Below are 22,118 nucleotides of genomic sequence, written 5' to 3'. Positions count from 1 at the left end.
AATCAATTATAATATTAATGGTTTGTTTTTTCTTTCCATATATATGTTTGTCCTCCTTTCATCAGTTTAACTTAGCCTAATTTGTCAAATCATCTCTAGATTCTTCACCACTGTATTTGACTTAATTTTGATTGGTTCATATGTCTCCACTGCATTATCCTATAGTATTTGCATTCAGTTGTGTGTCCCTCGTATTTGCATTTGTTTGTGTGTCTCTAATATTGGTATGCGTCGTGACTCTCGTAAGATTGCATTGTACAATGAATCAAGGTAGTGCGATAAACACATTGTGATCAATAATAGATTTAGGTTTCATAATACATATAAATTTAGTTAAGAACTAAGCTGCACTAATATTTTGGTTTATTTTTTTTTGCTGTCATTTTCATAATTTTATGTTTTTTTAAATATATATTTTATTTCTGTACCGATTTATCAATTATCCAACTTAATCTGGTTCAAGCACCTTTTTAATTGTATTTTAGGATTGATTTAACATCATATAAAAATGTGTTTTTGGATTCCTATATTTGTTTGAATTTTCTAGTATTTTGATATTCAATTTGAAAACAAGAATTTATTATTAATCAATTATAATTTTTCTACTTAGTGTTTTTTTTTTTTTTACAAGTTCAGCATCATTCGGTAATTATAGCTTGATTATCTTTAACCAATAACTAATATAATCATGGTTATTCAATAACATTGTGTAATATATGACTTCATAAATTGTTATATCAAAAAAAAAAACTTCATAAACTGTCTAATTTTTCGTAGTTAAAATGTGATTATATCTGTTATAAAAAAAAAAAATTGTGATTATATCACCACTATGTTTAACTCTACATGTTTGTTACTTTTTTTTCTTTTTTCTTTTTATAAATCACAGGTAATCTTTAAGCGAGAGAATTTTGTTCGGAACGAGTTTAAAATTAAAACTTTAAATTCTTCCCAAAAATATTACTAAGGAGTATCAAACTATGTTTTCACTCCACCTACTCAGCTCTTATGCGCCAACTGAATTATTATCATTTGATACATGTTTGTTACTTTGTTTGATATGTCTGAATTTTTTTTTTTTGGTAAACGATATGTTTGAATTTTTCTTGGTTTTATAGAGTTTTATCCGGGCAACTAAATTGGAATAAAGCTCATATATTATAAATTTTGAAACACTTTCAAATTAAAATTAAATATAATGTAATGAAGTGACATTAAAATAAAAAAATGGGTGAAATAAATGTACATACATATATATGTATGTATGTATATAATATAATATGTTTTTAATTTTAGTAAGTATAATACTAAATCCTTACAGTTCCATGATTATTAAAAATCACCAAGATAGTAAACTTGCGATTGAAAACCTCATTGATATTTATTTGATACCATTATACAATTTATTTATATTAAAATATGTGATTAAAAAATTCATACATTATAAACTTAATATTATTAAAAAATTCATTTACGTTAAAAGAAATAAAAGTGTAATGTATCTTTATTCTTAAAAATCATCTTTTTTTAAAATAGAAAAGATATATAGTTTAATCATTTGTAAATATATCAGTGTAATAATAATAAAAAATAGTTTCTGTTAAAAAAATTAGAAATAAAAATCCATAAAACAAAATAAAAAAAATAAAAGGTAAAGCAAGCAGGCTCTTGGCTCCATCCTTGGAAAATTTGAAACTCCCATCTCAAACGGTCCCAAACTTTGAATTTAAATTCATCTGTACCGTTCAATGAAACCATTCTCCACCGTCCGATCACAGAATCTTCTTCTCTCTCTTCATCTTCTCCCCGGTTTTCTTTACTCCTTGTTCTCCATTTCATGTCAATTTTTCTTTCTCTCTCTTCTTCTTACTTTTCCCCGTTCCCACAACTCTTAACACCGTAAATTCTTCTACATTTCCGCAAAATTTTCCATCGAAATCGTTCACTGCAATATGCCGTTCCTATCCGAGGCTGCTAGTGCGATTAAGAGCAGGTTTAGATTCCATGACCATCCCTCCGAATCACTTTCGCTTGTTCAGAACACTCCAGATCTTCTGAAATCCGCCGCCAAAGATAATCTCGTGCAAAGCTCTGCAGTTCGAAACATCAACAGTTGGGACGATGAAGGTGGAGTTGGGCCTAGTAGCACCGCCGTTTCCTCAAATCAGAGCTTTGAAATCTGCGAGGATCCTTCGTTCTGGAAAGATCACAATGTGCAGGTACAATACTGAGTTCACTATACTTACACGAGATCTAATTTTAAGTTTTATATTGTTTTGGGAGTAATTTTGTTTAAACAAAGTGTAACGAGTGTTTAAATTTTTTTAATGAGTGTTAATCACGAAATTCATGACTCCAGCAGATAAATAATAGTTTGCATTTTATTTGGCAGTAAAATTACAATTATTAATTTTTTTAAATTTTTTTTTTAATAGGTTTATGGTTCTTTATTTTTTATGGTTTAGGAAAAGGGTGAGATTATAACTTGATTCAAGCTAATTAAGTTTGATTTGGCTTAATTTTGTGAGCTAGGTTATAATTAGAATGCGCCCTCTTAGCAATTCCGAAATATCGTTGCAAGGGTACAACAAATGTGTTAGGCAAGAGAGTTGTCAGACAATTACTTGGACTGGGCATCCTGAGTCACGCTTTACTTTTGACCTTGTTGCAGATGAGAACGTTAGCCAGGTAAACTTTTGTTAGATACTTTCATTCATATATATTGTGGATTCTATAATTTTTTTGGTTGGAATTCTTGTACATGTTTTATTGTCTATGCCATGGTTCTATTGCCTTTTTCCTTTCTTTTTTGATTTTGAAGCTTGGGTTTCATTTAACTTATTTGACAGGAGAAGCTCTTCAAAGTAGCTGGTTTACCAATGGTAGAAAATTGCATGGGAGGCTACAATAGCTGCATGTTTGCTTATGGCCAAGTGAGTCATTGGTTTTCTCCTGTTCTTGCTGTCGCAGTTAGTTTGATTAGATCAGTATAGTCTAATGTGAGGAAGCATTGTTTCATATTATAGAGTCTAAGCCTGCATAGATAATGATGGGGAAGTTTTTGTATCAGATATTCTATCTTTCATTTCTACTTGTTCTTCTTGTTAAAAACATGAGAATGTAAGACTTTTGTGATCTGGTGTAAACTATTTTACCTTTCTTATTTTCTAACAATTTAGCATTGCTGCGAATAATTGTGTTTGCCTGTAGACTGGAAGCGGGAAGACTCACACCATGCTTGGTGATATTGAGGGGGGAACTAGAAGGCACAGTGTCAACTGTGGGATGACCCCAAGAATATTTGAGCACTTGTTTTCTAGAATCCAAAAGGTATAAATTGTTATGGGATTACAGTTGATTCAGTCATTATTTAAAGGAGCTCTTTACTTTAGATTAAGCTTTTATGCATCTTTGTCTATTATGTGATTGCCTATAGGATTTTATTTTTAGTGATGGATAGTGTTAATGAGCTAGTCACTAATGACGCTCATAATTTCTTACTTCCATTTTTTAACATCGTGTATTGACTATTGCATTTTATATTTTCTATTGAAGCAACTAAGCAAGTTAGCTATGATCATTAAGTCACCGCTTGAATTGAATCTTGATCGAACCAGTGTTCCTATAAGAGGGTCCACCTCAGGATTCCAATAATGTTACATTTTAAAATATTAATGTTTGTCTTGCCAATTCTATAATACTTCAAGTTTTGACTTTTTTATATATAAATTGGACCGTTTAAGGACTGCATAATTTTGGAGAATAATAATTAATGTAAATTTTTGTGTCAGGATAACCATTCATATATTTATATTTACAAGAATCTAATTTTAGTCTGTAATTGCTCTAATACACCAGGACAAAGAAGCTCGCAGAGATGAAAAGATAAAATTTACATGCAAATGTTCTTTCTTGGAGATATACAATGAACAGATCCTTGATCTATTGGACCCGTCATCTAACAATCTGCAGGTAAGGCCAACTTTTCATTGAATATAAAATCACGTCACTTCTTTGAGGGATATCTTCTCTCTTTCCGCTTGTTCCCCAAATCATGTCTTTGGAAGTTCATCTTCGAAACCTAAGAAGATAATATGCAAATAATGTATGAACTGGTATTTCTCTGTCTTTTTGAGGAGGCACTTTATATCATACATCTATTTAACTTTTTTTTCAAAAATTATGTGGCAGATAAGAGAAGACAATAAGAAAGGAGTTTATGTGGAAAATATCAAGGAAGTAGAAGTTACTAACGCTCGAGATGTCATTCAGCAACTTATTCAGGTATTTGCCTTCATCTTTACTCTTGAATATTTTTTCTTGCAAGGTAGCTGGATTAATTTTTTTTTAGAAATTTTCAGTTTGTGATTGAAACCGTTTACTAACTTAATCACTTATTTGGCATTTGCATTTGCACTTTTTTTCCAGCACAGTTTGTTGAATTTTACGCATGAATCTCATCCTTTTTCAGCACAACTTATAAGTTAATAGGCACTGATTGAAAATAATGATGCTCTTTAGGGTGCTGCCAACCGAAAGGTAGCTGCTACTAATATGAATTGCGCTAGCAGTCGTTCTCATAGTGTATTTACTTGCATCGTTGAGAGCCAGGTGAGTAATATTGATGTGTTCCCCCCGCCCATTTCATTCTTAACCTTTTATTATGTTTTTATATTATACTGATACAAATTAATTTAACTACTTGTTGTTAGTGGGAATTTCAAGGAGTAACTCACTTCCGATTTGCTCGACTTAATCTTGTTGATTTGGCTGGATCTGAGAGGTAATTGGTTCCCAAGAGCGTGTATGCCTGTTTTACTGATTTAGATGAGCAAAGAAGTCAAAAGTGTTTTACCTCATTTTAGTACCCATATGGCTAATATTATGTATCCATTTTGATAATAGGCAAAAGAGTTCTGGTGCTGAAGGGGAACGCCTCAAGGAAGCTACTAATATCAACAAGTCTCTTTCAACCTTGGGGTTGGTTATCCTCATTGCAATATTTAATTACTGTCTATTATACTAATATACAATAGTTCCTACTAGTTGTTTTCAGTTATGGTGTTATTCTCAAAAAGTTAACCTTGTAGGTCATAATATTATACTTGCAGGCTTGTGATAATGAATCTAGTAAGTATATCTAACGGAAAGTCGCTCCATGTTCCTTACCGTGATTCAAAGCTCACATTTTTACTTCAGGTTGGTGCTGAAATTTTTTAGATTCATGTTGCTGGCAATTCCCAATTAGATTCCAGTGTCTGTGGAGATTGGTGACCACAGATATCAGGGTTTTAAAATGAAATAGTTGTCGTGCAAGAACTGTATGTTTTATGGATATGGACAAATTTACAACTACAAAAGTTATCTTAATAGTTTGGATTAGAAGGCTTAAAAGTTATTTCCCATTTCTAATTTTTATTTGCAGCAATAACTTTGGTAATGAAATAATTATCTCACCTAATAACAATTTCTAAGAGACTTTGGTTTCTACAAAAGTGAGCTTCTTTTGCAATAAAATTACATTATAAATAAAGGAGTTCTGAATTCGGCTATATGGAGCCATAAGCTCAATGCCTTCACACTAACATAATTACATGAAGACACCAATGTACAATGTCTTTGGTAGTTACTCTTTCTACCCAGAAATCGGTTGTCGAAGTGGAACTTGAAACAGCACTTGAAACATTATAGGGTAGAAGCACCTGAAATACATATCTTTAGGATATTTTCAACGTATAATTTTTATTAGTCACAATTTTATTTGTTAGTTTGTTGCTTGGAATCTTGGATAGAATAAACGTTGCGGTGATATTCTGCCCTAATAGTATTTTGAAACATCTAGTAAGGGTTTCACACGAAGATTAAATATTTCCTTTTGATGAATGTTAGGCAATTTTTTGTTACTTTCGCTGAATTCTTTTTTAAAAAGGAGCTGCATATTATCAATTGAACCTGATCAGTATTCTGTCTCTTCCTTTCAGGATTCTCTTGGAGGGAATTCAAAAACGATCATAATCGCAAATATAAGCCCCTCCACTTGGTCAGTGAACCTCCTTTCTCTATGCATGTTCCAAATATCTTTTAATAAGGACTTGGTTTCTTTTGCGCAAAAGAATTTTTGGGAACGTGCAATGAGCAAGTTTCAACGTCTCTTTGTTTATTAACTTGATTTTTAACCTCTCTGTTGCTTGACAAATTTTGCCGTAGTTTCTTTTCTTTGTCATTAACCATGTCAAATTTATTTGTTGTATACGGTTAACTGCTTTTATATTTGAGTAACATTTAGTAACTTGCAGTTGTTCGCTCGAGACATTAAGCACATTGAAGTTTGCACAACGTGCTAAATTTATCAAGAACAATGTACGTCTTTGTACTTTTCTTGTTTATTTATTAACGTACTTCCTTTTTCTGCCAACTATGAGTGGCTCGCAGTTCATTATTACTCAGTAAAAAATAGAAACTGTTTTATTCCAAGGTTGTTATCCACTGAAAAAATTGGAAATTCTCAATGGATTGTACTCAAGAAAATTATAAGCTTTATAGAGCAAGTCTAACATATGGATCATACTTATGAGAGCTTATTAAACAGTTTTGATATGTTGGTTTTCTGTTCAGACAGCTATGAGAGCTTATTTAAATTATTATCTATTTTTCTCCAGGCCATTGTAAATGAGGATGCATCTGGAGATGTCATTGCCATGAGAATTCAAATTCAACAACTTAAGGTACTTTAATTTTGATTTATCTTCTCTTGACTTTTGCCTCGAATTCTGTCATTGCATACAAAATGTTTGGTTACCCTTTCTCTTTGCATTTGCTATGGAAGGTAACGGTTAAGTAATTTGATTCTAGTAGTGGTTTGTCATTTTATGAGTCAATTAATGCCTTCATGCTTATTGAATTGCTTATCAGAAAAGTATAACGGTCAGCAAGAGTTTTCTCTCACTTTTCATCTGCACTTTGAAGGGAAATGGAAAAGCTCCATCAACTTAGATTTTATGCCATCATCTATTTATAAAAAGATTGATTGATGAATTAATGCTTTTATATATACTCATTAAATTGCTTATCGAAAAAAGTATAATGGTGAACATGAGTCTTCTTTCACTATTCATCTACAGTTTAATGTGAAGTGGAAAAGCTACAATAACCTTGTATTTCATGCCGAGTTAATTTACAGGATTTACAAGATTCATCATAAAATATGTGCTTTTGAACTGATATTGCTAAATTAGCTTATTTGTAATGCAACTTTTTATTTTTGGGGGTTTCAGAAAGAAGTATCCCGTTTACGAGGCCTTGCTGGTGGTGGAGAAAATCAGGATAATGACATTTCAGCAATTAGCTTTCCAGGCTCTCCAGGATCCTTCAAGTGGGAGAGCGCTCAAGGATCATTCAGTCCATTAAATTCAATCAAAAGGACATCTCAGGTAGATATTTTTTGTGTCTGGGAAATTATGCACCTTCCCATGACCATGACTATGTTTACCGGTAAAAGCATCTTTCTCTTTTTGCAGAAAAAAGACTATGAAATTGCCCTTGTTGGAGCCTTTAGGAGGGAAAAGGACAAAGAAATGATGTTGCAGGCATTGAGAGATGAAAATCAAGCGGCCATGAAGCTGGTATCTATGAAAAGCAGTATATTTGTTACTTAATGGTTTGTTATGTCAGTTTTATTTGAATGTTTGAATAAAGAAGACAATACATAAGATTTTGACCCAAGTAGCAATTTGGATGAGAAACTTATATCAGTTTATGTTGATTTAAGGCTGTCAAGGAGCTCCATTTTGGTATATCTGTATAATTCTTCAGTATTTTTAAGTTTATAATGATTCTTTTTCGTTGATACATTCATAATCATATTTCTTGGATTTTTTGTGGTGTAACTCTATGGAAATTAAATGGTTTCAATATGGATGAATCAGGCCAAACAAAGGGAAGATGAGATACAAGGTCTGAAGATGAGACTACGTTTTCGAGAAGCTGGAATAAAGAGGTTAGAAGCTGTTGCTTCTGGGAAGATCTCGGCTGAGACACACTTGCTAAACGAAAAAGAGGAGCATTTGAAAGAAATTGAGGTCCTGCGGGCACAGGTGGATCGAAGTCAAGAAGTGACCAGATTTGCTATGGAAAATTTGCAGCTGAAAGAAGAAATTAGAAGGCACGTTTTTTTAACTGACTTTGATCTCATGGTTAAAAGAAAGATTGGAAAGTGACTTAGTTACTGTATGGCCAAAAATGAATATTCAAGTACGAACAGTATAACAGTTTCTATGCATTGCTTATTATATATCCACTGATATGCAAAATGTACGAGGCAAGAATACAGCCTCCTGGTCTTGTCAAGAGAAACAACTAGTATATTCACAAACAATGCTAGATTACAATTGACTTTTCTGTGAGATATATATATATATATATATATATATATATATGGGTTTGCTTTTTCTGCAGTTACTACAGATAAGTTATCTACCGTAAGTTTAATACGACGTCATTTTGGGGCAAAAATCATGGTGTTTTTGTAATTTTAATTTATTTCAGGGTTATTATAGTCTTTATAATTATAATTTTTTAATATTTCAATCCCAAAACGACGTCGTTTTGGAAGTAAATGCAGATAACTTATCTGCAATAACTGCAGAAATATTTTTCTGTATATATATTTATATATATATATATATATAAGGAGAGATCTTTTGACTAGACTAAGAAGTGTTACTCCCCATCACAACTATTGATTTTCGTTTATCTAATGGTTAGAGTTTATTAAGTTATACCAATTAATTAACAGTTGAGATGAGGAATAAGACTTCTTAGTCTTACACGGAGTCAAAAGATCCCTCCTCTCTTTCTCTCTCTCTACACACACACACACACATATATATATATATATGTGTATTCTATAATGTCATGTTGCTAATGTTTATATATCTTCAAGACAGGTTGAAGTCATTCTATGAGGAAGGTGAAAGGGAAATGATGAATGAACAGATCATGATGCTGCAGAACAAGGTAGGAAGGGATGTTTTTGAATTGGTTCATATGTATTTACTTTATAAAAGTACTGTCAATCTCCCTCTATGTTGATTGTGTTCTTTTTCACTTGTATGTGCAGTTGTTAGAAGCACTAGATTGGAAATTAATGCACGAACCAGATCAGGTAATGGTTCAGGTTTTCAGTGTTTTTTCTGTAATGATTTTTCTTGCGTCTAAAAGGGGTTGCAAAATTTTATGTTGACCTCCATGTCATTTGCAAATGTTAGAAAGCATATTCTGACTCGATGATGGAAGAAGACATACAGAGTGATGGCAATCTTATTTCCAAACAGGTAAGAAAAATATAGAGTTTTCGGTATTCATATTCATTGTTTGAATCAGTGAATGCGTGATACATTACTTCAACATAGATGTAAGCTAGAATCAGATTTTGATTGTGCCAATATATCAGGCCGTCAGACTAGCATAATTTTATGAATGACCTGCTGTATAGATTTCATTAATATTCTACTTTTTAATTTTTGAATTCTGCATAGTTTGCCAGTTTGGTATTGTCATAGGATCCACCTGAATTAAGTCTAACATAAATACAGGTGCATATATTTTGAATCTCTTGAAAATGGTAGTCTCTCACAATCTGTCAAGCATGCTTTAAATCTAAAAGAATGATACTGGTGCTCAACTGGTGGAGTACGGAATGCAGTTTTGACTTAACATTCTTTTTTTTTTTCCTGTCTTCATGTTCTTCCTCATTTTCTTCTTTTTATACACTTATTTATATTAGAAATGATCAGGGTGAAGACGTATTTCAGACCACTAGAAAAATATAGATCATAGTTTCCTCATTCTTACATTTTTAGGCTTGACTATTTGAGTCCCCACCATTATCAAATTGTGATCTTCTAGGAGCATGAGTCAATATTGTCAAATGGACAGCAACTGAATAAAAAAGCCTAGTAAATATTTAGATATTTGATGTATAAAAAGATAACATGTTTTTCTTTCTAATTATCTTATATTTATAGTTCTTTGTAATTTTTTGTGCAATTTAAATTTTTTTTGTATATGACTTATTTAATTCTTGTTAATATTTGTCTTTAGGAGCTAAGTCCAAAATCACGTTGGCAGTCTTCTCTTAGGGAGGAAAATGAGTTTCTCCGCATTCAGGTCTAGACCAACCTTGTTTGTACTGTTTTTTACTTCATTTGATTTGCTGGTCTCTCCAACTTAATATAATTTTATCTATGGCAGGCTATACAAAACCAGGCAGAAATGGACACAATTCGCAAGAAGCTAGAAGTTTGCCTTGGGGAGAAAGAAAAATTGGAAAGGTGTTGTTTGCTCTCTCTTCTCTCTCTCTTATATTTTTCACATATATAATTATGCGGTGGTTCCATGTTTGTGATCTTAATTTGGACTTAATTGTTTGGTTAAAAGTGATTCTTGTCATATTGTTTCTGCGTATTTTTTCTGCATAAATATGTATTTCTCTCTTCTTCTTTTTTCATGATAAAATGTTGCTTCAAATTTATCCACTAAATGTTATCTTGCAGGCGTGTTGATGATTTGGCAGCACAACTTGAACAAGAGAAACCCAAAGCCACTAAAGAAGCAAGGGAGCAAATGGACCTTCCATCAACAACTGATACGCCTGACATTAACATCAATGACCAAGCCGAATTGGAAGCAATGGTTGCTGCTATTGCTGCTGCTAATGCTGCTGCTATTCAAAGAGAAGCAGAGGCTCACGAGACAGCAATTATGCTTACAAATGAGAACGATGAATTCAGGATGAAGGTGAAAGCCTTGATTGAGGATAACAGTAAACTAATTGAATTGTATGAACAAGCCACTGCTGAAAATCACAGTAGAAATGTTAACAAAGGGGAAAATGCTCGAGAAATTGGTTCCAAGGGTGACATTGGTAGCCATCTTCTTGAAACAAGAAGAGAAGAAGAGACTGAGTTGAAAAGGATGGTTGAGAATCTCCAGCATCAGCTCATGGAAATAAAAGAAGAAAATGAAAAGCTGTTGAGTTTGTATGAAAGAGCCATGCAGGAGAGGGATGATCTTAAAAGAACTCTTTCATGTTCTAGACACGAAAGAGTTGAAACCAAAGGAGAAATGGACTGCCCGGAAAAGCTTGTTGAAGTTGATGGAGGGGAAAGGGACTTGGCAGTAGAATCTGTTTCCCAGGAAGCGCAGGAGGGTAGAGGTGAAAGTAAATACGTTGAGAGACCTACTATATCTGGGTCTGGCTTATGCCTCGTGTATGATGGACAAGAAGAAGAAAAGCTTTTAAAGGGGAACAATGAGGTTGATTTTCTGGTCAATTCTGACATGGACATCGAGGTATCAAATTTCACTGACATGGACATCGAGGTGTCAAATTTCACTGAGAAGAATTTATCAGAGGAATTAAATTGTGCTACAAAGAAGCTTGAAAGAGTTGATGAACGAATCTCAGATGCTGTCAGAACTTTAGCTTCACTTGGTTGTGCTGAAAAAGCAATGGTCCAGGTTGATAAGCTCTCTAGAGAAATTGAAGTGACAGAACATGATATTCAGGTCAAGCGTGAGCAGTTTGAATCGTTGAAACCTCTGCTTTCCGAAGCAGAAAAAAGAAGAACTCTAGTGGATAATAAGTTCTCTGCGCTCAAATATTCATTATCAAACTTTTCCTCAACGTTTTCTTACTTTGAGCAACGGGAAGCAAGGGCAAGAGCAGGGGTGAACGACTTGACATCTTATATTGACCGAAAGAAAGGGGAATTGGCTGCTCTTCAAGCTACCAAAAAGGGGTTGGAGAATGCTCAAAAGAAGAACCAAGAATCTGAAGTTGAATTAGTTACAAATATTGCATGCATCAAATCAAAACTGGAGGAAGAGAATCGCAAGCGCGAAAGTGAAAAGGTTCTCTTCGCGATTGATAACACACAGAATATGGATCCCTCCCTGAAAAATTGGCATCTTAGTGGTAAAGCCACCGAGTTACTTAAGTTAGAGGAAGAGAAAACGAAGCTGCAGGGAGAGATGAAGATTTCTCAAGAAAAACTTGGGTTTATAAGAAAGGAACTGGGGAACTTAAACAAGAAGGTGGCAAATGTAGAGAGCCAGATACAAGGTGTTCAACTGGAAATACAGCAAGGTTTAAAGAACGCAGATGAGAAGGAGCTTGCACTTCAACGTGTGATGAAAGAGAAAGAGATGCTCTTGGAGTTTAGGGATAATGGTATGTTTGAAATGGAGCATATGATCATTGAACTCCAGCAATGTGTGTTTGAATATGATCTAAAGGAGGCTGAAATAAAGATACTAGGGGAAGAATTGCAAACAGATTTTATAAGAACCCAAGAGTTACAGACAGCCAGGGTCATTGCTGCCAACAACAAAAATAATCATCTTTCTTCAGTGTCTCATTTAGGCATGTTTGAGAAGATAGAGGAAGAGATGCAAAATCTACGGGCATCTATCCTGGAGACAAAATTGTTGTTGGAAGACATTTCCCATGCCACCTAAACAACTGATTTCTGTAACTAATGCTCCACTTGTTAATTATATGATGTTTTGTTTAATGTCCATTCTGGATATGCTTTGAGAACCTCATTGACCCTTTTTTTAACTTTATTTTTTCACATATAGCAAGTGACTTTTTAACCCAATCTCCATCACGCCCTTGTAGTATTTCGCTAATTGATCTGGCATGAAATTAAGAACTGTTTTATATGTACCCGAGAGATTAATTTAATGACATTATTTTTTTAAAAAAAAAGTAGCGACACGGTAATTTTAAAATCCCGATTTAAAAGTTTTCTCTTGAATCTTTTGTTACAATACTTACACATATGATTAGTTATACATAAATTGTGGCGCTAACAAGGAGATTGACCATATTAATGTATTTTTTTAGGGATAGGATATTGTGACAACCGTAAAGTTACAACCAATGTTACTATCAATCAATCTTACCGTTAGATTGGTAGTAGCGATCCGACGGTTCTCATTGAATTCTTAAATAGCTCATCTGTCTTCGTTTCTCTCTCCCCCCTTCTCTCTCTTCCATTTTCTCTCTCTCTCTCTCACTATACACTCCGCCGCCGCCGCTGCCCATAGCCTCCGTCACGACGGCGCCACTGCCCATAGCTATTGATCTGCTCAAAAAATTGAATCTGGTATTTAAAATATTGATATGCCCATATTGATCTGCCATAGTAATCAAATATCAATAGTTCGATTAATTTACAGATCAAATATCAATTATCGCCGCTGCCCATAGTAATCGAATCTGGTAATCAATAGCTATGGGCAGATCAATATTGATCAATAGTTCGATTAATTTACAAATCAAATATCAGTTATCGCCGCTGTCCATAGTAATTTAAGTTCGATTAATATTTAAAAGTTGGCAAATAGAATTTAAGTTAATTAGTTATCACAATTAAGCTTTTCGGGTTCAGTTACAAAACCCCTTTTAACAGAATTGGAGAAACCAAACTGTTCTTCGCTGGTAAGACCGCAAAAGAGATGTTCCGCGATAAAGGTTCACCATCTGTATTTAAAAATTAATCGAACTAGAACCGCGATAATTGATCTGCTCAAAAAATTGAATCTGGTAAAAATCGAACCCTAGCTCGTGTATTCGGCGAAGCTCTCCGCGAGATGTAGCGGGCGGCGCGACAGAGGCTATGGGTAGCGGAGGCGGCGACAGAGTGTAGAGTGAGAAAGAGAGAAGGGAAGAGAGAGAGAAGGGGGAGAGAGAGAAACGAAGACAGAGGGATTATTTAAGAATTCAATGAGGACCGTCGGATCGTTACTACCAATCTAACGGTGAGATTGATTGGTAGTAACATTGGTTGTAACTTTATTTGGTTGTCACAATATCCTATTCTATTTTTTTTAAAAAAGTATAAGAATAAAGCAATTTTGAAATATATTAATAAAGTAATATTTTTTTAGGGAGCGCTTCTCTTACGATCCCAGAGCAGCATGCTCCTTCTCAAAAATAAAAAACAAAAGGGGATTAAATGAGAAATATAAGAAAAGGGAAGGATTTAAGATTAAGTTTTTTTACAAAAAAGGAAAAGGACCACAAACAAATTTGATAGCCCCGCACTATATTAAAAATTTCCTTGAATGGGATGCTACATAACTCATATGAGGCGGGCCGTACTTGGCAATACTGAAATCTAAAGGTTATATTTTAAATAATTTTTTTTTTTTTTAAACATATTTTGAATAATTTAACTGTGAAGTGTGAACATTAGTAACATTTAATATATTTTGTTTAAGATATAATCCCTAAACATGTCCCCGTTCAACACGTGACCTCAATAATCAACTCCCACACACCCATGCGGGACTAATTACATTGCTTAAAATCTGCATTATTCGGATTATTTTTCAAAAAAAGGCATTAATGGGGCCATTCGCCTTTCAAAACGTCTCCCAACTCCCAACTCATTCTAGAAGTAGTGTTAAAAGTCGACTTTGGACGCTATATGGGTCATTGTCCAGCAGCTGCGGTCTATCTTCGCTTATCAAATTGAATAATTCAAACCATGCACATCCAGGGTTTAACTTTTTTCATCTTATCTTCTAAGTAGGGCCCTAAATAAATTAGGTTACCTTAAATTTTGATTTAAATAGATTAGATTTGTATAAAATACTTTAAATTTAATCTGATCTCTTAGCTTGTTAAAATTCTTGACATAGACCTGTTAACCTGTTTAATTTTATTAGATATCCAATAATTATTTACTTTATTTAAAATAATAAATTTATAACAAATATGCCATAGATTTTTTTTACATGGCGGTCTATAAATTTACAAATCAACCTATATTATATTATTTATTTTATTAAATTAAATATGATATAGATTGGTCTGTAAATTTATATGCCTGACATGTAAAAAAACGCCTATAAGTTACTTTCTATATAAGTTTTTTTTATGCTAACCTGTTTTATTTGCATATGTTAAGACGGTTGACCTATTTTCACCCTTACTATGCATATAAAAATGTATGAAATTTATAAAAAAAATTCTCTTTTCTTTATATAAGCCCACATGAACGCACATATTATTATTTGTGAAGGGAGACACTAAACCCAACATTAAAGACATATATAATTTTGTATTATTTACTTATTTTGTTTTTCTTTATTTTCTAGACGCTCACTTTGATTTTGTTATCTCACAAATAAGGTGATGTTATTATCCACGAAAAATTATTCATCAACTGTACTATAATAGATTTTGTTATCTCGCATTATATACAATCTGGCTAATCAGACTTTAATTATTCATTAACACTATCTACCAGCACTTTAAAGAGATATTTACCCGAAAGAATTAGGCTATAATACAGTATGAGTTATGTGGCATTTTTTTTTTTAGAGAAAATATTTTCTCCAATTATCTAAAATAAGTCTCTCTCCTATATTAACAAAATGGTGGGTTCTTTAGATTTTTTTCTTTTGAGAATAGAAAAACCCTTTTTTTTTTTATCACCATCGTTTACTTTTGGCTCATATCTTAGTTTTCTCAAACGCTATCCAGGGTCCACAATTCTCAACGTGAATTATGTGACTTTTATGTGAAAGCAGGTCCCATATAAATAGCTGCTCTCAATCGGGAAAGTGGAAAGCACAGGCGTCAAAAGAAAAATGAATCAGCAAACCACTTTGATGATAAGCACTTATTAATGATACCAAAAAGCAAATTGACAGGCATCAGATTTCAGAAGCATAAACAGCCAAAGAGAAACCAAGCACTGGACCGCTGTGTAACCAGTCGTCTCACTAACAAATCGAACAAATTTTTTATTTATTATTATTATACCTTTAAGTTCACGAGACATTAGAATTCAATCTCAGTGAGCCATTATCAAACCTTATATTCATTGAGCTTTTTTCAATTAAATAATGACTCTATCAAATAATTTATTGAGATAATAGTTTATTCAGACAAAAAATTATTTACAATAATATTATTATTCTTTAAAAAAATGACTTATATATGTGAGTCGGCTCAAAGATGGCGTAAAAGATTCCATGGGATGTCATGATCTCTATTTTTGTTTGTCTTTTCACGAACTTATTCATATATTTAAAGGGAAAAATGTCTGAAGTTGTGTCATTTTAACTGAGAGAGATAGATAAAAGAAGAAAGATAGTGGAAAAAAATATATAAAGGTATGGGTCTCACCTCTTTATGAGAGTGAAATGATATAAGTTGTATCATTTAAAAGTACAAACACTTTTTCCATATTTAAAATGAGTCGTAAATTAAACTTTCACATTAATATATTAGTTATTAAAAAATTTGTATGATTTTTATTACAAGACAAGATTTATTACATGAACCTGAAGGGTCAAACTCAAAATCACTTTTATTTACTCGCATTTCATTTGAGAATAAAATTGTAAAGAAAAACTTCAACAAAAAAGTATAAGTTATTAGGTAAACGTCTATTTATTTGTTTATATTATATACTAATAAGTCTCTTTATAAGAAAATTTATTGGGTTTGGAAAATAGATAATGCATCAGATTCAGCTTATTTGTACTAAAAAATTCCATAAAAAAAATAAGAGCGACGAGAATTGAATCTGAAATACCGAAACTCCGATATCATATAAAGAACTAATTCAATTTAAAAATTTAAGTTGTTAAATGATAACCTAATTTTAATGATTTAATGATAGATATTATACTCTAACAAAAATTAAAAATTCCATCGTAAATAGTTTAAGGGAGCGTTTGGTACAAGAGAAATTTTTTTTTGTCCGGAAATCTCGATTTTTTTTTTTTTTTTTTTAGGAGTTACCCAACCCTAATTACCTCTTTAAGTCGAGTTGGCTCCCTCTGGTATCCCCACAAGTTTCGACTCTTTGAGCCGGCTATGAGACTAATCCGGAGCGCGGGGTCAGTGATGGCTGAAGGTTCAGCCCCCTCCCTAAGAATGCATTCAGCGGGAATCGAACACATGTCCAACCCCACTAACTCAGCGCCAAGGAACTAAATGAGCTGCACCCACTGGGTTAAATCTCGATTTTCAAAAACATAATTTTTACATTCAGCTTATATATGATTATATCCCAAAATTAAAATTTTAAAAAATTCAATTTACCGAGAATCCGAAAAAATTCCGTGTACCAAACACTCCCTAAATATATGATTTATGGTTTATAAATAGTAATAACAGCACACATGTTCTATAATTGCAATCACATAGTTTTTCGTTCCTATCCCTTTTTTTAAGCTCTCCCAACTGTTTCGATTTCAAATCACACGTTCTCATTCCTTTTCCCTTGTTTTGCGAGCGATGGAGTAGACGCGGAAATGAATCGGTGGCGCTCGCAGAAACCTCCGTTCCCACCTCCGCTCTAGTTTTTTCTGCCCCCCCCCCTCCGATTCTTCCCTCTGTTGTCTCCATCTTTTCCGGCTTAATGAAGCGGCAGCAGCAGGTCCTGCTGCGACCGGCGCAGGTGAGCCGGCGTCACCCTCCACGGGAGAGGCGCCGCGTCGGCGAGGTTGCCGGTAATGCGACGGCGGAGTGCGCGGCCGTGTGCTGTTGCATCCCGTGCACGGTGATGGACATGGTGGTGCTTGCGGCGTATAAGGTTCCGGCGGGGTTGTTGAAGAAAGCGATGCACAAGAGAAAGCGACGGTTGCAGAAGAAGAAGACCGAGAAGCTGTTGGATCAGAGGCCCAGCAGCGTCGAGAGCGGGAATATTGGGCCCACTCTGGAGGAGCAACTGGCTAAAGAGGTGAAGGCGGAGAAGGCCGAGCCCGTTGGGCTGGAGGAGCAGATGTGGGCCCAGTTCAGCGGAACCGGTTTCTGGAGAAGCTCTTCTCAGCGCCAGCAACAACAACCGCAACTGCAAACTGTTGTACACGTGTCGAAACCGCTTTCGCGGAACAATTCAACACCTTGTTAACTTTTGCAATGTATTGTGGAGTGTGGAGACTTATTTATGAATATACTGCAATTTATTATTGTGTGTCATGTTATTAAATTATTTTTTACATATATATATAAATGTGTGATATTCATATATTATTTTTTTTACAAAGGAAATAAAATTATTTCTAAGAGAAACATCAAACCCTTTCACTAATTACAGGGTTGGTTATTTAGATTTTTCTGTTTTTTTTTTTTACTGTTTTATGGTGATTGCACGAAAATGCGTCTGAGCAATGTTTTCAAGACATTTTCAGAAAGCGTCTTTGACAAATTTTACTTAACACGTAATTTATTCAGTAATGTGTTCAGACGCGGTTCCACAGCTTCTTGAGGAAGAAAGCGTGCGTGACTTCACGCGCAGCGCGCAGCTGAATTTAACCCATTTCCAATATTAGACTCTGGAAGGGGTTTTTTAACTTTTACCCCTCGAGAACGTTACAGAGGTGGGGTGTCACTGTCACCCAAGTGGTGCTGCAACAAGTAAGATCATTACTTAACTCGTAGGAAATTAGAGTAGTGTCATTAATAAAATAAAAGGGTTTTGATTTTCTCAAATGAGAATTTTTTTTTATGTTACAGATAAGTATTTTAAAATTCCGTCCCATCTAATAGTAGACCATAGTAGACCACTTCAGTCTTCAGGTCACTGATCCCTCTCTCTGAGGAGGGAGAGTTCTGATTAGTAATTAGATCCTACTTGTCCGGAGGGAGAGTACTGATTAGTAATTAGATCCTACTTGACTCCCGGGTTCCTGAAATCCCTCGATTGAACCTGTGACTCCCGGGGTCAAAGAGGTCATTGCATTTAAAAAAAAATTATACACGAAATGACGTCGTTTTATATGTTAAAAAAAAAAATTCGTTGTTGGCTAGATTTAGAACTAGATCTGAAATTTGAATTGTTCTTCTTATTTTCTTCCGATCTTCTCTCCTAGACCTAGACACAGTCTCCCTATTCCGGTGATCTCCTCCACCATGCTGATTTTTATCTTTTCATAGTTAATTTGTCGTATCGCCTCTCCTCCGCTATTCTCTATTGGGTAAGAAATTTCCTTTCACATACTGTTATAAGTGCATGAGAAGGACAAGAAGGACCTGAGTTTGATGATATAACTTTTTATTAATTCCATTGAAATATGTGTTTTATACTTTGATAATTTGATGTTTTGATTTGTGCATATTGACTTGTGGATGTAATTGATTGGATTATGTTAAGTATATTTTGAATGTATAATGATTGGTGATTTATTTTTTTGAATTTTTCATATATAATATATATTTATATTCTTTTAATGTATAAAATCAGGTCAGCGAAGTGACCCATTAACCTTGGCCGAGTCAATAGTCGGGCCGGATTTTTAAACACTGTTATAGACTCATCTTAAGTGAGCCACACATCTATTAAAAAAAATAAAAAAGCAAAAGAAATATTACACAAAAATGGAAGGATCACTAGCAAAAAAAAATAACTTTTACAACATAGAAAATATTTTCTTAAAATAGAGACACTAAAATTATAATATTCTGGTGTACGTTTCTATGGGTGTTAGCCCTTGATTATTATTTATTAAACTTCGTTGCTATAATCTTGATGTGCTAAGTAGATTGTAAATGAATGAAAAACTTTATTGGCTAATCACAAACTTAATAGGATTATAAGTTAACATAAAATTTTATAAATGTTATGTCACTTCAATTAATTTTATAATTTTATTTTCTCGTAGGAAGTTAACTTGTTGATTAATGTATAACGACAAAGTGTCTAGAGAGATATTTTTTAGAGTAATTTTTTCCTCATATATGATATATTTTTTAATTTATTGTTATTGTACGAAATATATTTACCCTAAAAAATATTAATATTTATATCTATCATATCTCTATTTTGTTATTACTGTTTATTACCATTATTCATATTTTATTTTATTTTATTTTATTTTTTACATTTTTCTGTTCAAATTTCCTCTTCTTTGTTTTTTGTTTAATTTATGTGACGAATGTCTTTTAGGTAAAAAGATATGATTAGTTAGAAGCACTATTGTAAAGTATTGTTGTTTTTATTTTATGAAATGCCTTTTTCTGGGTAAAAATATATGATACAGTAACATTTTTGCAGCTATTATTTTCATTAATTATATAACGATATACTTTTAGGTTTAAACATATTATTAAGTAGCGTTAGCGTTAACCCCAATTTTAAAACTATATGTAAAAAAAAAGTGTTTAAGGGAAAAGTCTATATTATTTTTTTAATAAAATGCAAAGAACTGATTATAGATAAAAGCATATGATTAGGTAGCTGTAAATCTTTAAAAGAATTAAAATAAAATTATAAGATAAAAAAAATAAAATATATAAATAACGAACTTATTATTTATTAAAAAGAATAGATTATTCTATCTACCTTATATACTTATCTCCAACACCATTGGATCTAGGGTTAAAAAATGAGTAGATATAGTAGGCAATTAGGCATGAAAAAAGTAGGTGTAATATCCTATCACATTAAATCCTATCACATTAAAAAGATATCAATCAATTTGCATATCGTGAAAGAAAATCAACATATCATCGGGGCAAATATTTATTATATAACTTGTTGATAGAATTATCAAAACAAGTCGGATTTGATCTAAACCTGACTTATGCGAGATGAAGACCCAATTCAAAAGAGGCCCAATCAACCTTTGGACCATTGCTTAACCATGAAGAGAATGCATCCATCCTGCGTGAATCTAAACATTTCGTACTGGCATACGTTACCAGCAACTCAGGCAAGTGGGACCTGGCGAGATCAGGTGCTCAGAACAAATTGACCACCACATGAACCAATGACTAAATGACATCATCACTTCATGAACTTGTTGCGATATCTATAAAGGCCTAGCCTTGCTATAGGCATCTCGCCCACAATATTTGTTGTATAGAAGACAGTGGGTGATATTAAAAATCACTAAGAGGTTTAAAGCCGTGTATAAAGTAGATGAGATTATCAATCATGAACAAAGTGCTATAGTAAGAATAAATAACATACTTACGGTATGTCAGTGTATAGAACAGAATGAACAATGTATGCAGAATAGTTGATGAAATCCATGCCCATAGAAAGTGTCTCCTTAAGACAATTTGTCCCCTCACTGATGTCAAAAGTTGATGGACACTTGTCTCCCAGGATAAAACGGATTGCATCTGAAGAATGATGACACTACCAGTCAACAACCCGAACGAACACAACATAATGCCAAAGGAATTACACAGAAACAAGGAAAAAAGACTGCAAAAATCGGATGGAATTTCTGAAAGGGTCAAGGTCTATATATAGACACTGGTTCAATATTGAATGAACGTTCAAAAAATCAGCGGGAAGAAACATTTGGGTTGAAGAATCTGGACGAATATGGACAGGGGTATTTTTATTTCACACACACGAACTGAGTTGGCTGGCCTGCGGCGTCACATGTGTGGTGGACCAAAGACCATCTAGCTCCTCTCCCCTCCACAAAAGTGTAGTGCCCCATTGGGCAATTTAGGAGTGTGGGGTGTGAGCTTATATACCCTTTCACCTTTTATTAGTTGTCCAATGTGGAACTTTTTAAAAATTCACACACCCCTTTAACTTCCCTCTTTTCTTTTCTTCCTTAACCCACTTCTTATTCATAACCCATATGATATATAAAGAATAAAGCCCCTTTTGGATCTTAACAAAAAACACGGTCTCCACTTTCACCTCTTACCAAAAAAAATTAACTTTTGGTCCATCTACAATTCCAGTTCTTTGAAAATGTGGTCCCTCGTAAATTCAATGAAGACCCAATTTAGTACCTAAAAATGACTAATATGAGTATTTTTTTTATAAGGGACGAAAGTAGAGACCGTATTTTTTGTTAGGGACTCGAAAGAAGCTTTACTCATATATATATATATATATATTCTAACAATATAGCCTTGCTATAGAGGCGACAAGAGCAAGACACCCTCCAACTAAAAATCACGAGGATTTAGCCCAGGTAAGATGATCTATCCTTGAATACCTGAACTATTTGAATACTAAATTAACTTAGTTTCGGGGTGCTTTGCAGGTATTCCTTCCGATCTCCTCCTACAACCCAAACACCTACATACAAGCTTAATCATATCACAAAAATAGAAA

The 22,118-nt window shown here is 33.5% G+C and overlaps 2 protein-coding genes across 2 annotated transcripts; both read left to right on the top strand.

The window, feature by feature from the left end:
* Positions 1-1,952: 1,952 nt before the first annotated feature.
* LOC133304317 (kinesin-like protein KIN-12E) lies at positions 1,953-12,527 on the top strand. The gene is made up of 22 exons (XM_061504328.1): positions 1,953-2,219; positions 2,533-2,688; positions 2,850-2,933; positions 3,211-3,330; positions 3,859-3,972; positions 4,192-4,284; positions 4,522-4,611; positions 4,713-4,783; positions 4,906-4,980; positions 5,112-5,199; positions 5,982-6,040; positions 6,297-6,360; positions 6,660-6,725; positions 7,275-7,430; positions 7,518-7,622; positions 7,926-8,161; positions 8,946-9,015; positions 9,119-9,175; positions 9,267-9,332; positions 10,102-10,167; positions 10,252-10,331; positions 10,554-12,527. Exons 1-22 carry the CDS (start codon positions 1,953-1,955, stop codon positions 12,517-12,519), a joined length of 4,149 nt encoding a protein of 1,382 aa, XP_061360312.1. The 3' UTR covers positions 12,520-12,527.
* A 4,711-nt stretch (positions 12,528-17,238) lies between these two features.
* Positions 17,239-17,999, top strand: LOC133304337 (uncharacterized). The gene has a single exon (XM_061504353.1). It carries the CDS (start codon positions 17,451-17,453, stop codon positions 17,940-17,942), a length of 492 nt encoding a protein of 163 aa, XP_061360337.1. The 5' UTR covers positions 17,239-17,450; the 3' UTR covers positions 17,943-17,999.
* Positions 18,000-22,118: the final 4,119 nt, after the last annotated feature.

This window comes from Gastrolobium bilobum, unplaced genomic scaffold (assembly GCF_033153095.1).
Source record: "Gastrolobium bilobum isolate Gb01-03AN ecotype WA unplaced genomic scaffold, APGP_CSIRO_Gbil_v1 utg17219, whole genome shotgun sequence".
In the NCBI taxonomy this organism is placed as follows: Eukaryota; Viridiplantae; Streptophyta; class Magnoliopsida; order Fabales; family Fabaceae; genus Gastrolobium; species Gastrolobium bilobum.
Note: the sequence above shows the minus strand (reverse complement) of the source record. Positions and strands in the feature narration are given on the sequence as shown.